The sequence below is a fragment of the Elaeis guineensis genome, chromosome 3 (genome assembly GCF_000442705.2).
Source record: "Elaeis guineensis isolate ETL-2024a chromosome 3, EG11, whole genome shotgun sequence".
Classification (NCBI taxonomy): Eukaryota; Viridiplantae; Streptophyta; class Magnoliopsida; order Arecales; family Arecaceae; genus Elaeis; species Elaeis guineensis.
The window spans coordinates 110,666,047-110,685,108 of NC_025995.2; the positions used below are offsets into that span (position 1 = coordinate 110,666,047).

Genomic DNA, 19,062 nt, shown 5'->3' on the forward strand with positions numbered 1-19,062 from the left:
AGCAACCAGAGGTTTCAGATATAAATCTTGGATCGATGGTGCATCTTCAAGCAGTAGGAGCTAGGAGGTAGGTAATTACAGTACAAGCAGGTATCTTTTCTCTCTTAAAACAATGATTGAAGTGAGTCCTATGATTCCCTTTGCCGAGTGAATTTTTAATCCTATCAATTTTCTTAGATATAATTGGATAGGGGGAAGTATCGTCATTATATTAAAAAGTTAAAAAAAAAAAAAAAAAAATCATTGCTCAAAAGTAAGTAGCAAGAATTGCTGAAAAGAGTCGTATTGATATATGGGTCCAATGACAGATGTACCTGATGCAAATATAATTATCCAAAGCAATTCATGGAGGTGAAAGTATTATTTTTTGACAAGTGCAATAATCAAATTACTCAACAATTGAAAAATGTATTCAAAATTGTGTTGAGCGCGATTATAAATATTCAAGCTTGGATTATTTTCTAACCGACAGAGCTAAAACAACCATGTTATGGAGTTGACATGAAGCTTATATCATTTTTGTGAGCCCAATTAATGTTTAGGTTTTGCTCATACCCCTGTCAAGCTCTAAATGAGGGGTGAGTTTGCCCTGTTTTTAAATGAATAAGCACAATAGAGCCCATTAACTAGGGATGTTAATCTATTCATTAATTTCCAGAGGAAAACACCAACTCATAATTGCGTGAGTTACACGAGCGATCTTCTTGAGTGTGGCGCTGAGCTCCATATTTTGACCGAGTGAAGGTAACTGGTGAACGAAGCATCACATTAATTTAGAACGGGTGTATAGAAAATAGCTATAAATATTCATTTGGAAAAGTATGGCCACACTCAGTCAAAAATAGAACAAAGTATGGCCACAGAAATTTTTGTTTGTAATATCTCTAATGGTTGCGTGCATGGTAACCTGATATTTGTTTCCCAATCAAAGCCACCTTCTTTTTTTCTACATAATACTCGCGGTCATGTAAAGAGTTAAATCATAATTTTATAACTCTCTACATATTCAAAGCCAATACCTGAAAGAATAATAGCAAAAAGATTATTCTATTTTACAGATCATCTTACTATGACGTAATTGTTATATTACAAAAAAAAAAAATCTTCCTCAGACCTCACACATGCACGTCGATTTTTTCATAGTTGTTGCTTTTGAAGATCGACGGGCTTGTTACCTTTTATTATATATATATATATATATATAGAACCGTGACTAAGGATGAAACCTTAGTCATTTGAATTTATTAAAAGGAGAAATGTCATCTGTTTTTTTTGTCGTGATACGCATTGGTTGGAGTGGCCAGCGGAACAAGCAAAAAGTCACAAAATCATGTACTTGGGGACGAAGTCAGAGGAGGAACGGACGTGCAAATGAAAAATATACCATTTGGAAGTGCATTCAAATCCGCAGACGCATATAAAAATATAACAAACTAAGTTGGGGCAATAAAAAATCATATCGATCGTACATGATATGAGATCCTCATATTTTTGAAATCGAAAAGAATGACGTGCAACCTGACAAAAGGAACTGGTCCGTACGCTGTATCTCCCCCACCCACATGGTTCCAAAGTTGGTGTACTCACCGTGAGGCAGAGTCCGCTGTCACAATTGACGATTGCTTTAGACTTTAAGTTCCACGGCAATTTTGTTTTGGTCAAAAATGGAGAATCGAATTTTACGTATAGTTTTGTTTGTCAACTGGGAAAGCCCAGATCAATCCATCTCATCCACTTCCAGGCGGCGGAAAGGATCGTACTCCTGAGTTCATCTCTATCCACGGACGAGCAACGCCACGCCATTTTCCGTCCGACTTAGCCGTTCCATCCACTTGTTTAAAATCCCGTAAAACTTTGTGATCTGGCTTCCAGCTGACTGCTCTCCGTATCTAAAAATGATATTTCTTGTGGGCCGGAAAAAACACAAAGCCATTTCCCTTTTATATATTTTATTTTTGTAATTAAGGTAGCAAAATTATATAGTCCAAATATGGTAGATGTCGTAAAGAATCAGGGAACAAAATATCATTGTGAGATATATAGATAGATGCGGTATAGTCCCAATTAATAGAGTTGCGGAGTGGTTGGCCATTTAGGATGCCATCTAATCCACCGTGATATTAATTTCCTGAAGGATGTGTGCTTTGATTTTGAAAGTCTCGAAATATGTACTAATCTCGTGATATCTACTAAACAAGGATGAGTACCTACAGATTGGTAAGTATATCTTAAATTCAAGAAAGTCATGGAAGCATATGAAAGCTAGTAATGGTTTCCATGCTTGTAGAGATCTTGATTTCTATTCATATAGGATATATATGGGACATCATGGGTTCAAAGGCTCATTCGCTAGTGGCTCATTTTATTATCATTTTAAATAGTTTTTCTAAAAAATAGATTACAATATCAGTACCTTTAAATGATAATCATGGATTTATAATCTCACTTGAGATTTCAATATATATCTCAATCATAAGACATATTTCTTCTATTTTTCTTCTGCTCCTCGAGCAAGGGATCTTAATTTGTATTTTCTTATTTCTTTTTAATAAATTCAAATGGTCGTTTTGTACCTCCTTTACAATTTCAAAAAAAAAAAAAAAATCTCAATCATGAGAATAAGTTGTAATATTGGCAAAAAATACTGAATATGATACGTGAGAAACTCCCTTGAATAAATTGAAATATTGTTTTCAATAAATAAATAAATAAATCAATAAAAATAAAAATTGAAATCTTGAGCTGTTTAAAAGGAAAGGAGTAGTGCAAGATGCACACACGAAGTGCATACCCAAAGGAGAGGGCATGGTCTTCTTATAAATTTTCCTAACCTCCTATATCTCGATGAAGTAGGATTGGAATCAAAACCGCTTAGTACAATTGTCAAATACTGTCCAACATGGGTGGAGTTGAGGGCATTATCATCAAATAGTTTACATTGTCTACTCTGTAGCAAACTTCTGCTACCTGGATAAACATGGATTTCAAGTCCTATTGGGAGAACTATTCTTCAATTTTTTTTTAAAGATTTTTCCATTTGAGCAAAATGGTCCCCCCCTTCCATTAACAAATGATACACAGATATTATCCACACAAACAAACAAATAAAAATAGAATCCACCTCCTGAGTTGCTTTCAGTGCAGCTTGATCATGATGATGTTTACAAGCTTATTTTGGCACCCTGTTCGCTTCATTTTGTGTCGCTTTCTATCTGGTCTACCCTCTTCAATGTTGCTCATCCTTCCACTAAAAGTGTGCTCTTTGGGCACCAATTTTAGGATCCCCATCTTTTGTATTTTGCACCGCCTCAGAAGTCTGTTACTAGAAGTCTGTCACTATGTGTTCTCTGAATTTCTGGTTAATAGAAGATTTTCAAGTTACTTAAAGGAGTTTGGTGTTTGTTGTTCAATCTCTAATATTGTTTGCTGGAATGTGAGAGGTATGAGCCGCCCTTCTAAACAGTGTATCATCAAAGACTTGACTCAATTATCCAAATGCTATATCGCATGCTTCCAAGAAACCAAGCTTGCTTCTTTCAACCTAAAGCTTTTTATGTTTGTATGCGGAAAAGATTTCGACCACTGGGACATAAAGGAAGTTGTCGGCTCATCCAGTGGCATCATCACTTGCTGGAAAAATTCTACCCTATTCGGCTCTTCTTTTCACAAAGGCACGTTCTCGCTTACTACTTAGTTCTGCACGATAAGTTTTAATTACCATTGAATGCTCACCAATGTATATGGGCTCTACGAAAACATGGATCGTTCTCTATTTTACTCTGAACTCATGTCTCTAAAGCAATGAATTCAGATACCTTGGATTATTCTAGATGACTTCAACATCACTAGACACCCTGACAACAGACTGGGCAGTATTGGCAGTTCTTCCATTTCTCGGTCATTCAATGACCTAATTAACAACTTGGATGTGATCGAAATCAATTTGGCTCAAAAGAAATTTTCTTGGTCAAATCTCAGAAAAACTCCATCTCTCACCAAACTCGACAGATGCTTTGTTAATTTGCAGTGGCACAACTGTTTCTCTCTTACCAATTGTTCGGCCTTGCCACGAACCACTTCCATCCGTGTACCGCTGAAGATTTCCATCTCTCCTTCCTCGTCTTCATTCACTGGCAATATTATGATGTTCAGGTTCAAAAACCTCTGGTATAACTACTGTTGAAGCCACGCGCACCGGATTGGATCGATCTAAGCTTGTGATCTAATATCTAATCTCTTTGAGACAATTCATCAAACATATTGTAGGCATAAATAAACAAAGACAGAGAAACCAAGATTTACGTGGTTCGGCACAAGTCCATGGGGAGGAGGAGCAATCCACTATAAATCCGTCCCGAAAAATAGGTACAATATGAGGTATAAAATACCTTTATCCGAAACCAACAAGAAGGCAACAGAGTATCGAATAGAAGGCAACCAAGATCCAATTGGATCTACCAATCTCAGCCTCGGCAATAGATCAAGGTAAAATAATACCTGAGGTGAAGATACCTTTCTCAACCCTCGGCAAAAAATCAAGATGAATACCTCCTTACCAACCGAAGCAGCACAGGGCATCCGTGAAACCGAGAAGGAAGAAGACAGGTAGAACACCAACCGAAGACCAACAGAAGAAAGCTAGGAAGCAACCCGCACAAGAGCACAAGCGGGAGAATGGCCAGAGAAATAGACCCGCACAAGAACACAAGCAGGAGAACGACCAGAGAGTAAATCCGCACAAGAGCACAAGCAGGAGAACGGCCAGAGAGCAAACCCGCACAAGAGAACCCTAGAAATTCCTCCGCACGTTCGAACCTGTGCCTGAAAAGAAAGATGCCCGCGGCCTCCTTTTAAAGAAAGAAAACCTTCTCAAAATAGAGATTCACCCGGATTAGAATTTCCAACTGTCACGGGAGATATACAAAGAAAGAGTAATTTGGAGCAATATATAACAACTACCTTGACTTACAGAACATTATCAAATCTTCCTGGACTAAATATACACAAATTTCATATGCTAATGCTATTATTGTCACCAAGCTAAGATGCCTCTGAAAATCTCTTACATACTGTAGCAAATCCTCTGTAGGAGACATTTTCTTAAAGAAAAAGGAATTGGCCCACACTATAGCTAACTTAGATACATTGGAAGAAGACGTCGGTCTCTCTCCTGAAGAGCATCTTAAAAGAATCTGATGCAAATCTCAGCTTAAAGAAATCTCGGCTCAGGAAGAAAGCTTTGACAACAACGTTCGAGAGATCAATGGATAAAAGAATGTGATAAAAATACCATATATTTTCATATTACTGCCAACAACCGTCAGAGAAAAAACTATGTCCACAAGATCTACGACAATGGCCGACGTCTCTCAAATCTGGTCGATATTCATCACGCCTTCTTCTTATTTTTCTCAGCCCTCCTTGGATCTCCTTCGTCAAAGACCATCAATGTACACTAGGGGAAGCTCTACCCACAAGGATCACCCAATCTGAGTTGTCTCGAAGTCGAATTCTTTGAGGATGAAGTTCAAAATGTTGTCTTCTCTCTCGCTCCAGATAAAGCATCCGGTCCGGAGGGATTCTCCATCTCCTTGTATCGAAGACACTGGGACATCATCAAGGATGATATCATGAAGCTTTTCAAAGATTTACACTCGAGGACAGCCGATTTGTTGAGATTAAATTACACTTTCATCACTCTCATTCCTAAAAAAATAGAGTCCCCATCGGTTAAAGACTTCAGATCTATCAGTTTCGAGAATGGAACAATCAAGGTCATCTCCAAGCTTCTCGCAATCAGGCTGAGTAGGGTGATTAGCTCTTTGATAGCTCCCTCCCAATCAGCCTTCATCAAAGGAAGGATCATCTTTGACAGTCATGTATCAGCTTCAGAACTTGTTAATCACTTCAGAAGCACTAAAGCAAAAGGTATCCTATTTAAAATTGATTTTGAAAAGACTTTTAATAGTATCTCTTGGAAATCCCTACTCAAATTGTTTCAGAATTAAGGGTTTGGATCTAAATTTATAACTTGGATTTCTAAAATGCTCACACCTTCAAGTTCAGCCATCGTCATCAATGAGATCCCTGAAAAATATATAATCAACAAAGAAGGCCTCAAACAAGGTAATCCCATCTCTCTACTCCTCTTTATTCTGATTGTAGATCTCCTTCATCGCATGCTGGAACAAGCAACTATTGAGAAGCTTTTACAGACGGTAGGACCCAAGGATCTTCCAAGTACCATGCACTTTGTCCAATATGTCGATGACACCATGATTTTTTGCCATGCTTCGAGATCATAGTTCAACATTATCAAGTTCATCTTGTATGCCTTTGAATTAGTTTCCGGACTAAAAATCAATTTCATCAAGTCTCGTATGGTGGGTCTGGGCCTTAACTAAAACGAAAAATTGGGTAGCGCAGCAATCCTTGGCTGTGGTATCATCGAATTTTCAATACAATACCTTGGAATATCTCTCCATTACAAATCTCTGTATGGTGATCAATAGAACTTCTTAGTTGGAAAGATTGACAGAAAATTAACTGGTTGAAAAAAGAGCACTTTTTCTACCGCAGGATGCCTCACCTTCATCAACTCGATTCTAAGGGCGATTCCAACCTATTGGATGTCAGTTGCGATAATGCATGATTCTATCATTAAAAAGATCAACTCCATTTGTCGAAATTTTCTCTGGATCGAAGATAATACACACTCAAATTTTAAATTTTTGGCAAACTGGACTTTCATCTGTCGTCTCAAATCGCTGGAGGGTTTAGGACTCATTAACCTCAAAATGTTCAACCTCGTCCTGCTCTTCAAATGGTGGGCTCGTTTCTTCTCAAATAATCAAGGCCCTTGGAAACCTCTGAGTCTGCAATGCTATTACCATATAGGTTTCACTTTAACTACATCCTCTTACTTTAGACATCGAGTTTCTATCTTCTGGAGGAGCATTTTGGGCATCAGCAACCTAATCTCAACCTTCATCTCTGCTCTTCTCAGAAACGGACAATTTACCATGTTCTGAGATGACTGCTGGATCTTTAAACTTAGTCTGAAAACTCTCTTCTTGAACTTATATTGGCTAGCTACAGATAAATAGTGCACTGTCGCAGGCTTCATGACCAAGCAAGGCTGGATTCATAACTTCAAAAATCCCTTACCACTTTCTACTCTTGAAAGTTTTCGGCTATTGTCTGAAGCCCTATCATCTACTCACCTCATGAATCAGGAAGATAAGAGAATTTGAAAATGATTTCCTAGATCCTCCTATAGTGTTTCTACTTGTTACTGCTTCTTAATGCATGGTGGTGTGGCATCAGACTTTGGAAAAATCATCTGGAGATTGCCAATCCCTGAGAAATGTAAATTCTTCAACTGGCTCTGCTACCACTGTAAAATTCTGACAGCATGGAAAGAGAGAAATAACAGAGTATTCTGTACAGACGCTCGATGCTGTCGTGAGACTGCTTAGATAATCATTTTTCTCATGGATAATTGGACAAAAGGCGTCAAGTGCAATGTTTTCAAAGAGTTCATCTGGCTTCTTCATGCTCCCATCTGAGTTCTGATCATAATCGTTTGATCCTTGCTCGGATAGATTATTAGAAGAGTGCAATCTTCTTACCCTTTGTCATCTATCAGAACCGGATGCATTGGAAGGCAAGGATGTTGAAGCAAGGAGCCCATCGACAATGGCTAGTGGAGTAAGCTGTTAAAATGAAATACTTTCTCACATGCATATTTCCAAGTGCATAATCATATTTTTATTTGATTGTACAAGTACAAGTCATCATATTTCCGCCCGATCAATGGGATGGCCGTATGAAGTTTTTTCTTTACAACTATGTCCCCAACCTCCCTTGCCCACTTGGAATGGGTCCCACACTAACTCTCTTCACATCTTGATCATTTCAACCCACCACCCTAGCCTGCTATTGTAAACATTGACTCTCTACTTTCTATGTACTCATCCTTTATACTTTAATATATATATTTATGAGAGAAGTATCTTACTTCATAGTTCATTCAAAAAAAGATAGAATCCATCTCTTTCTCATCTTTAAAAATAGTGATCCTCTTCTATGAGATACCTAGACCTTCTTCGTCCGCCCAGCGTCCGACCACAATAAAAATAGTTAACTTATTAATATGTAAAAGAATTGAGCAAATGCTATATTCATTTTAGTGCACGGTGATTTTTCTATTTCAACTTGCCACCTCCTGAGAGTAAGTCTACGTGGTTTGAAACAGATCCAACTTCCAAAATTCATATTTATTTATTGACCGGTGGTTATTTTATAACCAGCTGTCATGCACATGAAACATGAATTTTTCTACAATACTTTTTTATAATATTTTATTATAAAGAGTATTTTAAAAATTTTACCTCCTTCCTCTTTCTACCTAAGAGTGCAAATAGGTCAGATTGGATCGAGTCATGAGTGACCCTGATCCGATTTAATTTTTTGATCGGATCTAAATATTAGATTCAAACCCAACCCAATAGAAGATTGAGTCAGGTCAAATTGAGTTCATAATCAAATTTTTTGATCCAACGGGTCATTCGGATCGGATCGGATCCAATATAATCCAATCCCAATTTATAAAATACGAATCCGGTTCGGATCCGAATCTAGATCCATTCGGATCTAAGTTACAAATAACAAGATTCATAAGTAGAGGATCTATAAACAAATCTTATTTGTACTACAAATTTTGGTCTTGATATATGAGATTATTAGAGCCCCCATGTCCCACACTCTTCACTCAAGAATCCAAAAAGTCTAATCACATTTTTCTCACCATTGCTTCTGACTTGGTTAATCCAAATTCAAAATATTTTAACAAAATTTTAGAAGATAATGATCTAAAAATCAATAGAATACCTTTTCAAAAATAATAAATATTAAAATAGGCTCGATTAAAATTAACATTCATGTAATATAGGAATAAAAAAAGATAGGAGATGAGTACGGGTCTGGTCGGATCGGATCATTTATCTCAAGAGCCAAGTCAACCCAAAAGTCTCCATAGATCGAGTTGGATCAAAATCCAGTAAATCCAAACCCGACCCAAAAATAAAACGATCTAATTTTAGAATCTGACCTGGATCTACAGGTCCTTTAAAATGGTCCGGATCTATGCGGGTCAGATCGGATCGGGTCACGGGTCAACCCGATCCATTTGCAGTCTTACTTCCACTCATCGCACCCTCGCGCCATGCCGCACCACCCCACCCCCCTCCTCCTCCCCCACGGTCTCCTCCTTCCTCCCCGATGCTTGTGCCACTGCCCCTCCCTCTCCCTAACGGACTTCCTTCCCCTCACCAGCACTCGTGCCGCTCCCCCCAACTCCTCCATGCTCGTGCTGCCCCCACTAGGCCCCTCCCCTCCTATGCTCGTGTCGCACCCCTCCTCCCATGTGCCACTCACCCCCACCCAAATCCCTCTCGTGCCACCCCCACAAACCCCCCTCCCATGCTCATGCCGCGTCCACCCCCCTGGTCTTCCCTCTCCTCTCCTCCTCACCGACGCAACACCACCTCCTGTTATTTATTCTTCTCCGCCACCGCCTCCGCCCGCCGATGCTCTTCCATCCGTGCGGCTCCACCACTGCACCCCCCTCCCTCGCCCACGGCGCCCCATCACTTCTCGATGGGTCCTCCGCCCTTCGCCCACTGTGCCTCCGGTGCACCTCCACCTACCAAATCCTCCACCGCCGCCCCTTCCAGCTCTTCGCGCCACCACCCTCCCCTCCTCCTCCCTCCTCACAACCCGAGGGTTCTCCACGCTACCCCCCCTCACCCTCCCGGCTTTCCCATGCCACACCCCCACCCCCCATCTCCACCCCCTCTCACATCTCCTCCATCTTCGATAGTGCCAGCAGCTTGTCCACAGTACCACCCCCCATCGATCGTGACATATCCACACCACAACCCCAACCGCCATTCTCTCCCGCTTCTCCCCTTCCGATGGTACAGAGAGAATGTTTTGAAAAAAATAAAATATAAAAATAAAAAATAAAAATATAAAATAATTTTAATATTTGAAATATTTACTATTTCAATCATGTATATAAATTCTTATTCGATTGAAATCTGAACGGCCTATATTTAATTCAACGATCTAAAATATATAAAAATTTAAAAAATTAAAATATCTTTTGTGGTACCCCAGCAAAACGTCGAATATTGGGCAGGAGCCACCTTTATGGACCAGGGAACGGGGTAGTTGACAATTACCATCAGCCCCTCAATTTCTTCCGAACGTTTGAGTATTATAATGTTTCTCAATTCTTTATTCGGCTGGTTGCTCATCCAATGTGACAGGAGGAAATTGGTGCAGTTCAACCGATCCGGAATTTTCCTTTGCCTCTGTTATTTAACGACTTTGAGTGGTTCTTTTTTTTTTTTTCTTTTTGTTACAAACGACTTCGAGTGGTTGGAGGTGACAATAATTACCCACTTCCCACGAGAGAATTTTTAGATAGACTTTAATCTATCTAGACAAAAATAATAAAATAAAAATCATATCAGTATTTTAAATTTTTCAGCAATCATCTCAATATTAACTATCTTAAAATACTTCAGCTGAGGTGGTTGTAAATTTTTTTAGTTCAAAATATTGATCTTGTAATTTCCTATTGACTTTTTCTACAGCATACATAATAGATTAAGTCTTCCTATGCTTATGGCAGTTTTTCGGGACCAGCCCTGCTGACTCGTGACATCTGATGTTAAATAAGCTCTATTTTAGACCATAAGGATTATCTAGTGAAAGCTTTGGTAAATCAATGCAAGCAAGACATTGATATGATAGAATAAAGAAATAGATCAAAGCTCAACCAACTTTTGGATTGGTTTTAAGCAAATGAATTTGAGTCATACTCTCATTTAATTTTTCATTGGGATTTATCCATCCTCATTTTTGGAAGAAAAAAATCAACAATCTAAGATCATTGCCTTGATTTACTAAGCCCATTGATAAATATTTTTTTTATTTCTAAATATGCCCATCTATACGTATCCCTCTCTTTAGCAAATATGAATAAATATCATGTGCACTTATTTATATATATATATATATATATATATATATATATATATATATATATATATATATATATATATGAGAACTAATTAGATAAAAATAAATATTAAGAGCTTCTTTCGACATCCATGATTATTATTTATATTACAGATCTCAGGTATCATCAAAGTTTAGATGAGAAGGAAGGATCAAGAAAAAAAAAAAGAGAGCAAGTGGTGAAATATAACGGTTGAGTCACCTAAAAAATTAAGAATTTCAAAATACATGTTAAAATTTGATAATAAGTATTTTTTTTTTTTGATATTTTATCATCAAAGATCTTCTCAATTGAAAAAAAATATATATATATATATGTTTTTCATCAATCATACTAAAACTATTTCGAAAGAAAGTTGTGGATGAATCTAAACAGACGTAAAAGGTATTTTTTTGATAAAGATAAAAGAGGTCTTTAATTACAACAACAGCACACCCATCCATCACGGTGGCTTTGCGTGATCCCCATTATTAGAGCGGCGACTCTAAGACCTACAAGAAGAGCATAACAAAGATATTTATTTGTTTAAAAAAATTCCTTTTGGTCCTGTCAACTTTCATCATTTTTCATTTTTGCGGCCTCAGCTTTCAAAATTTGCAATTGAATCACTCCTTTTAGTTTTTTTTTTTTTTTTTTTTTTTTTGAAGTGTGCAATAAAGCTGTCCATCAATCTTTTAACAATAATAATACAGGATTCAAAAAACCAAAATATCCTTTAATATTAATAGGAATTATAGAAAAAATTATCCTTCTATTTCTATAGTTCTATTCTCTTCTCTATCCTTTTTTTTTTTTTTTTTTTTCCTACCACGGGGTTTCTTTTTCTCCCCTTCCTCTTGAGCATGAAGAAATTGAAGGATATAATAGATCTTGGGCAAGCGAAAAAAGTGGATGTTAACCCATGGCCATCTTGATGGCTGCACGTTACGGTTGCATCACATTGCATTGCAGCAAAAAATAAAAAAATAAAAAAAATAAGGGATTTAATGGCAAATTTTAAGAGTAGAGGGTGCCATGTGAAGGCAATTAAACATGAGGGCATAAAAAGCATTCTTCTATTTTTTTCAAAAAAAAATTATGACCTAAAGATGAGGTGCCTTTTAGTCTATCTAATGTATCAGCAATTAGATAGAACTCGACTTTCTTGAAGACCAAGAAACCACTTATTTTTTTGGGTAAACAAACCATTTATTTTTTTAAAAAGGATGCTTAATTAAGGTAGTTGGACCAAGGATGTTAGCCATCAAAGAAATGTGCTTTCTAATTTCTTATGTCCCAAATGGAATAATTCGTAGGACAGTCATCAAAGAAACGTGCTTTCTAATGTCAAATGGACTAGTTCGTAGGACGGTAGATTATAGATTCATAGGTCTAGAGGTGCCGACAAGCAGGAAGACAGAACAATGTCTGTTCTTCTGTTTCCTTATGTGGGATATCGTGCCAGCGCAGATCAAGGGTGATCGTGGACTCAATTTCATTGCCGAAATGTTTTGGTAGAGCAAAAACCAGCTTATAACTGCGACGGCATACAACGGCATGATTTGAATTGGCATTGAATTTAGGCAACAGCCGGCTAAATCTCGCAATCCAGACAAGTCTTCATTCACTTCTTGCACTAATCTCATCGTTACAAACTTCAACTAATTTTACATAGTTAAAGGAGTTATATTGATTCAATTAAAATTTGAATCACACATGGACATATAACAAGAAACAAGTTTGAGTTGCGATTAAGCGGGGCTCCGAAGCTGATAAAATTGTGGTGCCAATAGGCTTGCAGCTTAACTGGTCCAGTTATAAGGTCTAAGCTCAATCCCCGCAAATAACGTCATCGGATGTCACCGCATTTGGTGTGCTCGTAAAATTATAATCGCTTGCAATTTGTTTTTGGGTGACTTTTTTTTCCCTTATTTTTATAGGAAAAAAAAGAAGTGCTGATTGACCCCTATCTCAATAATTCTCCAGTATTATCACTTTCTTTTCATATTAATTCTATGCAATCAAGTGTCCTTTTTTTTTTTTTGATCGAAAGGGAAGGAAGACCCACTCACACTGTAATTATCCGAGCACAAATTCTTAGGGATATACCATTCAAGGTTTGTATTCAGAATCTTTGTTTACTAAAGAAAGGAATATATAACCACTAGAGCAAGTGTGAGTCCATGAATGTCATAGCTAGATCATTCAAATTTCCTTTTGGGGAAATGGTGAGGAGCTATTTGCATGGATTTCTTTTTCACGATCAACTATTTAATTGCCTCCCACAATTTTATCGAGATTGACTATTTTAGTAATTCTTTGCAGCTGGATTGACAAATCTTGGTAAAGCTCATTTAGTTACATACCACGCTAGCTCTACAGGGGAATTGATCTACCTTACAACAATTAAACTGGTGTCGTTCCACCAATAGCCACTTCTAACTTGCGAGCTGTGAATGACTTCAAAATAATTAATTATAACTTCATACCTTTTTTTTTTGGAAACATACTAAAGCAGTCCACTGTCATATGGAGAAATTTACAGGAGAACTTCCATTGCACGAGTCCTCTTTTAAAACTTCTGTTGCATCAGTTGGAAATAATGAGAAAAAATATATTTAGTGGATTAATGAAATTCTCTGTACTGTTAATAACAACTCATAACATCGTCAGTGACGCTCTCTTTGTGGAGAAATCACTTCTTGCTTCCTCCAGAGCCTAAAAGAAATCTCTCCATCATATGGCACATTGTTAACACGACACTCAATCATCTCTTCTGCAACTCTCTGGATCTCCAATAGTTCCCTCCTTCCTGATGGATACTCAAATCGTGAGACACCTGATATCCGGGCATCGGATGATAATATTGCAGCTCTTGGACATGGTAAGCGCTGCAGCGTAGAACTCGAAGGCATGGATGTCTTCATAGAAAGATTTTTCTTAGCTAATTCATGCCAATTCCTCAAACCTTGAACTACCCTGTCTGTGAATATGGTCTTTCTCATTGATGAACCCATCTGATTTAAGGATAAGCAAACATTAAACAAGTTAGAAGTGGTGGGGTGAAACAAATGTGACACAGGATAAGAACCAAGGATAATTTTGTGTAAGATAAACATTGGTGAATGACTTTACCTGAGCGACCAATGCATATAGAGGTAAGGTAACATAAGCACACAAGAATTGAACCATGATGCCAATTCCAAAACTCAGGATAATGTCTTCAGTTTCTTTGTGGAAGCAAGATCGGAGCCCGAATTTGTACTGCATCGCAAGAGCATTAGCATGGTGTTTGAACAAATATGCGTGAAATAAAGAACACCTTCAGAATGCTCACCCATGTCCAAGTGAAGAATGCAAGCTGAAAAGAGTTCTGTAATGCCCAAAAAACTCTGATCAGAACGCTAGAGTTGCAGAATATGTAAATATGTGCAAAATGACTGCTATTTTTTCTGAAATTTATAGCAGAGGCTCTAGAGCTCATGGTCTCAATAAATTACTTCTTTGATTTAAGGTGCAAGATTTTTTTAAATATTGAGGTCTGCATCTTTTTTTTTTTTTTTTAGAATGAGCCAAACATGATAATATTTGCTCAAAGTGGATGCAAATCCAGCATATCCACCCGCCTAAGTGGCAAATGAAAAGGTTGACTTTTTTTTTTTTTTTTTTTTTGGGGAGATGTAATGAAAAGAGTTGACTCAAACATGCTCCAGTCCTAGTTTGTGACACCAACCTTCAAACTGGCAAATATAACAAAAGCTTTCTTGAGCATTGTCCAGTCCATTAAGCTGCTTCTGTTTTATTTAAGCAGGCATCACATTTCCAGTTGGCTACGTCTTTTTGATACTTGAGAATTGTATTTCGCGGTTTAAAAATAGGTAGCTTGTACTGAGGGGCTAATCTCACAACAGATTGCTAGACAGAATAATGCTAAGTAAAAGCTTTAAGATAGTTTATTTCTCGGGAAAAGCAACCAGAAAATTCTTTACTTGCAATTTTTATTAACAAAATCTTTCATAAAAAAAAAAATGTTAAGAAATTCAATTTGTCTCGTTTGCTTTATAAAAAAAAAAAAAAAAAGAAGAAATAAAAAATTAAAAGGTCTCAGAAAATTAATGAAGCCGAACTGAGATGATAAATGAAAAACTTTTGATGTGCAGGAATACCTGAACAAGAATAAATTGGATCAGATGCAGAAGCAATTGAGGTTTTCCGAACCAGAATAAGTCATTTTTGGGCTCTACGCCAACAGTTCCTGGAACAACAGTTGCTTCTTTGCCTTCTAAGCACATTCTGGTTATGATGACCTCTAGCTTGGTTCCAATACCCAAGAGCATCTGCATCAAGAACATAAATTTTCTGCCCTCAATTATTTTTCCTCCATGACAACCATCATGGACTAATTTTCTGACCTCTAGCTGGCATGGTTATTTTTCTTACCACCAAGGGGATCAAAGGCAGCCAGTAATGGTTGTAAAATCCTGCATAAAAATTAAAAAGGACAAACATGAAAGAGGATATTACTCAAACCAGCCCTGTTACATCTGTTATAAAATATTTACAAAATTGTCTTACCATGAGCACTGAAAAATATGATCAAGATAACATATGCCCAGACCCAGTTACTGCAAGCAATAAGAAAATAAATTTTGAAGATTTAAAACAGATTTAAGTGCATTAAGCAAATGAATTAGGATTATTTTCAAGAGGGATCTAGATACATATGTTTTCTTGGATGGATACCTGATTCTGATTGCCGTCACAAAGTCTTGATCTAGAGATCTTTGAAGAAACTTGTGGAAATCAAAATTGCAGTTCTGAGTAAGATGAAGCTACAAGTCCAAAATAAAAAGTATTCATCACCTATAAGGGGTGATTATTACTGAGTCTGGTATTTTTTTTTTTTTCCCCCCTGAGGGAAAACTAAATGTCTGCTTTGACTTGTACCTATTTCTTACCCTAAGGAAGCCCTCACGTAGAGCAAAGTAGTCAGCTTTTGAGACTGAATCAGTGAACTGTCTCCTGAAGCAGGCCTGAAAATATAGAAAACAGCATGAAAATAATTGTTAAGTAATTCTAGTCAGAACCTTTGTGTTGAGAGATAACTGTAAGGTTATAATCCAACTAACGAGCCAAAGAAGCAAGCGGTGGTTACTCCAGAAGTTCAGATGCCGCTTCCCGAATGATGTTTGCCTCGCAAGCTTGAACCTACGGCGATCTGCATTACATGCATGCAAGTATCTTACAAAGCAGGAACAAAACGACAGAGGAAAAGTGATCCATCGGGGAAATATTTTCATAATGAATGGAATAGTCATGGAGGTATTTTGAAATCAACCGTATAAGAGGGAACGAGAGCTTGATGAAGGACCCCTCGTTTCTTTAAAAAATAAGAATTATGTATACAAGTTCTCACACTAGCTACAATCAGCAAAATGAGCCAATGAAAAGCCAGTTGAGATCAAGCAACAATGATGGGTGACTTCCTGCATGCATCCTTTGCAGTTCACAAACAGCCTGATAAGCTTCTGGGTTAATGATCAGCCAAGCACTTTTAGGCAGTTTCTTGTCACTTATGGGTAATCCCAGGTATTTTTGAAATGAAAACTGATCATGGACCTTCTCTAAATCAACCTCAAACTTGCTCCGTAAACCTAATCATGATGATTTGCAATATTTAAAAAAAAAAAAAATCAATTTGGCACTATAAATTAATTGACTATTATAATCGATTTATCAGAGAAAAAACTTTCAAGCTGTATGTTGTTAACTCTTAACAAGTGAAGAAAATAACCCACAGAATGGTAATACATAAAACTGACAAACACGGTGACCTTGTTTAATTGAGTGTCTAGATTATAGAAAGGTTGGCAGGCCGTGGTGCACCATATGAAATTTGTGCATATATATAACAACCATAGGCTCACCATGAGATAACTGATGCTCTAAAGTTTGGGTCTCTTCTTCCCATGATTCCCACCTTTTCATCTGAGCAGAAGATCAGATTGTTAGTTATCACTTTATTGCACAACAAGCAAATTAGTAAATGCTGCCGGTTACACCTAACTTGGGGAAGAATATACATATCCAATTTCCATAAACAAACGTCAATGTCAGACATACCATACTAACTCTTTTTTTAGCGATATCAACGGGCTCAAACCATACTAATTCTTTCACCACCGAAATTATTTGATGTGTATAAATATTTGAAACATATTGGAGATTAAACAATACTTAAAGAGGTCACAATAATATATGACGGAGTTATGATTGTAAACACAGCATGGACATTACCTTGGCCTCTCCAAGTCCCAAGGTCAGAAGGCAACAGAGGACATGGAACACAGCCATCACAAAGATCAGTACCTGCAGCTGTTGTGTAGCTTCTGCAGACAAAAGAGGTACCTTCCCCTGTCATATGGACCAACGTTAAAAATCTCGTTTTTTCACAATTTCTCCCTTTTTTCTCTCCTGTTAAACTTGGGACAAGGATTATCGACATATAGTTTGAGATGTCACCTCTTTTTCACAAGAATCCATCTCTTCGAGTGCTAAGCCGCTGGTAGTTGGGGCATTTTTGCATGGAAGAAGGGAGTCCCCCAAACTTCTCAGTATACAGATCTTTGAGATGGGTTGCTTAGCCACAGTCAGCAACAAGGACATGAACCCCAAGTTCCTTAGTTCTGTACTACAACAAGAGCATAGATTCCATGAGTTTTATTTTTCAGACACGAGCAGAATCTCATATTATTTGCCAGTTGGATGCATTGCACTCTTTCTAACACTCACCTGCCTTTATCTGATAGATAGCCTGGTCAAGAGTCTTTCTCTTTCTTCTCCTGACGACCTGATCATGCACCAAAATCAAAGTTATATATAGAACTCCACAGTATCTCCATCTGCGACTCTTTATGACATGACCGTAGACAAAAGAAAATCTACATGATGCAGCACGGACTTGCGCTTAAATCTGATGCACAGCCTAGTGTACGAGTGTGGATTTTGTGGCATGTAGGCTGGTTTCGCTATGTGCACATATAAATCCAACACTTTTTCTCTATATGTGAATTGAAATAAGGAACATACACGTGCGCAGTATATTCTTGCTCACGTGCAAGCAACCACTATTGCTGCTCGATAAGTCACAGCTCTCCACTGATGGATGATTGTGATCAACAAACAGCAATTTTGGTAAGTACTTGATAACGAAGCAGCTTTTTCTTGTGCATTGGCTTTTAAGAAATCAACAAAAGTCAAACCCCTCATTTGACTTCAATTTTAAAGTTTCAATAAAGTTCTAGTCACAAGTTGATTTTATGTCTTGTTTTAGATGCACCTATGCATGTTCATGCACACTTGCATGCACCTTTTTTTCCTGGAGAAGCCTAGAAGATGATCCGTCTGAAGAAATTTCCTAGTTTAAAACCCTATAAACACACCAAGATTCAACTTTAGAACCTCCTTAACAATATTCTTCATGAGAAAGGCTCTCGAAAATTGACTCCTTCAAGTGGACAAAGGGCGTGATTACTAGGCTTCATTCAAAATATGTACAAGAGCATGGACACACGTGTGCATGTGTGGCGATCAGGCATGCACGCGCTCGCGCGCGCAGAGAGAGAAAGAGAGAGAGAGAGAGAGTACCGAGGTTAGTAGATGGAGGGCATGTTCTATAAGGAGGGCTATGAAGATCAAAACGGAGCAAACGCCAGCGACAGCCCAAGTCGGAGTGGATTCAAGAGAAGCTTCCAACGCCATCATGTCTCTTACATGGGATATCGATATTGGAGCCGGATGGTTGTCAATGGTTGTGTTATGGGGATATTTATACGAGATGTGAGCTTCATCGCGTGCATTGATCCAAAACTTGTTCAGGTTGGCGGGCGTCGCCATCTTTAAAAAAAAAAAAAAAGTTACATAGGGAACGTGCCGAGAAGAGTTCGACTTCATCTTTGATCTATTTTGGTGTTCCTTTTTAAAAAAAAAAG

General features: G+C 37.7%; 1 protein-coding gene across 1 annotated transcript; it reads right to left on the reverse strand.

The window, feature by feature from the left end:
* Positions 1-13,568: 13,568 nt before the first annotated feature.
* On the reverse strand, positions 13,569-18,851 carry LOC105041525 (MLO-like protein 12). Its single transcript, XM_019849123.3, has 14 exons — positions 18,719-18,851; positions 17,864-17,921; positions 17,594-17,757; positions 17,369-17,485; positions 16,999-17,059; positions 16,201-16,289; positions 16,030-16,104; positions 15,815-15,903; positions 15,647-15,696; positions 15,512-15,552; positions 15,238-15,408; positions 14,409-14,444; positions 14,207-14,335; positions 13,569-14,088 (listed from the first exon to the last, which is right to left on the reverse strand). The coding sequence occupies exons 1-14, from the start codon at positions 18,833-18,835 to the stop codon at positions 13,741-13,743; spliced, it is 1,545 nt and encodes a 514-aa protein (XP_019704682.1). The 5' UTR covers positions 18,836-18,851; the 3' UTR covers positions 13,569-13,740.
* Positions 18,852-19,062: the final 211 nt, after the last annotated feature.

Excerpts from the sequence above, each read along its gene's own strand:
- LOC105041525 (XM_019849123.3), bottom strand. The coding sequence starts at position 18,835 with ATGATGGCGTTGGAAGCTTCTCTTGAATCCACTCCGACTTGGGCTGTC. Across the intron at positions 15,904-16,029 it reads TACGTGAGGGCTTCCTTAGG|CTTCATCTTACTCAGAACTG; the intron begins GTAAGAAATAGG and ends TTGGACTTGTAG. Across the intron at positions 14,445-15,237 it reads TCCAATTTATTCTTGTTCAG|AACTCTTTTCAGCTTGCATT; the intron begins GTATTCCTGCAC and ends TGGGCATTACAG.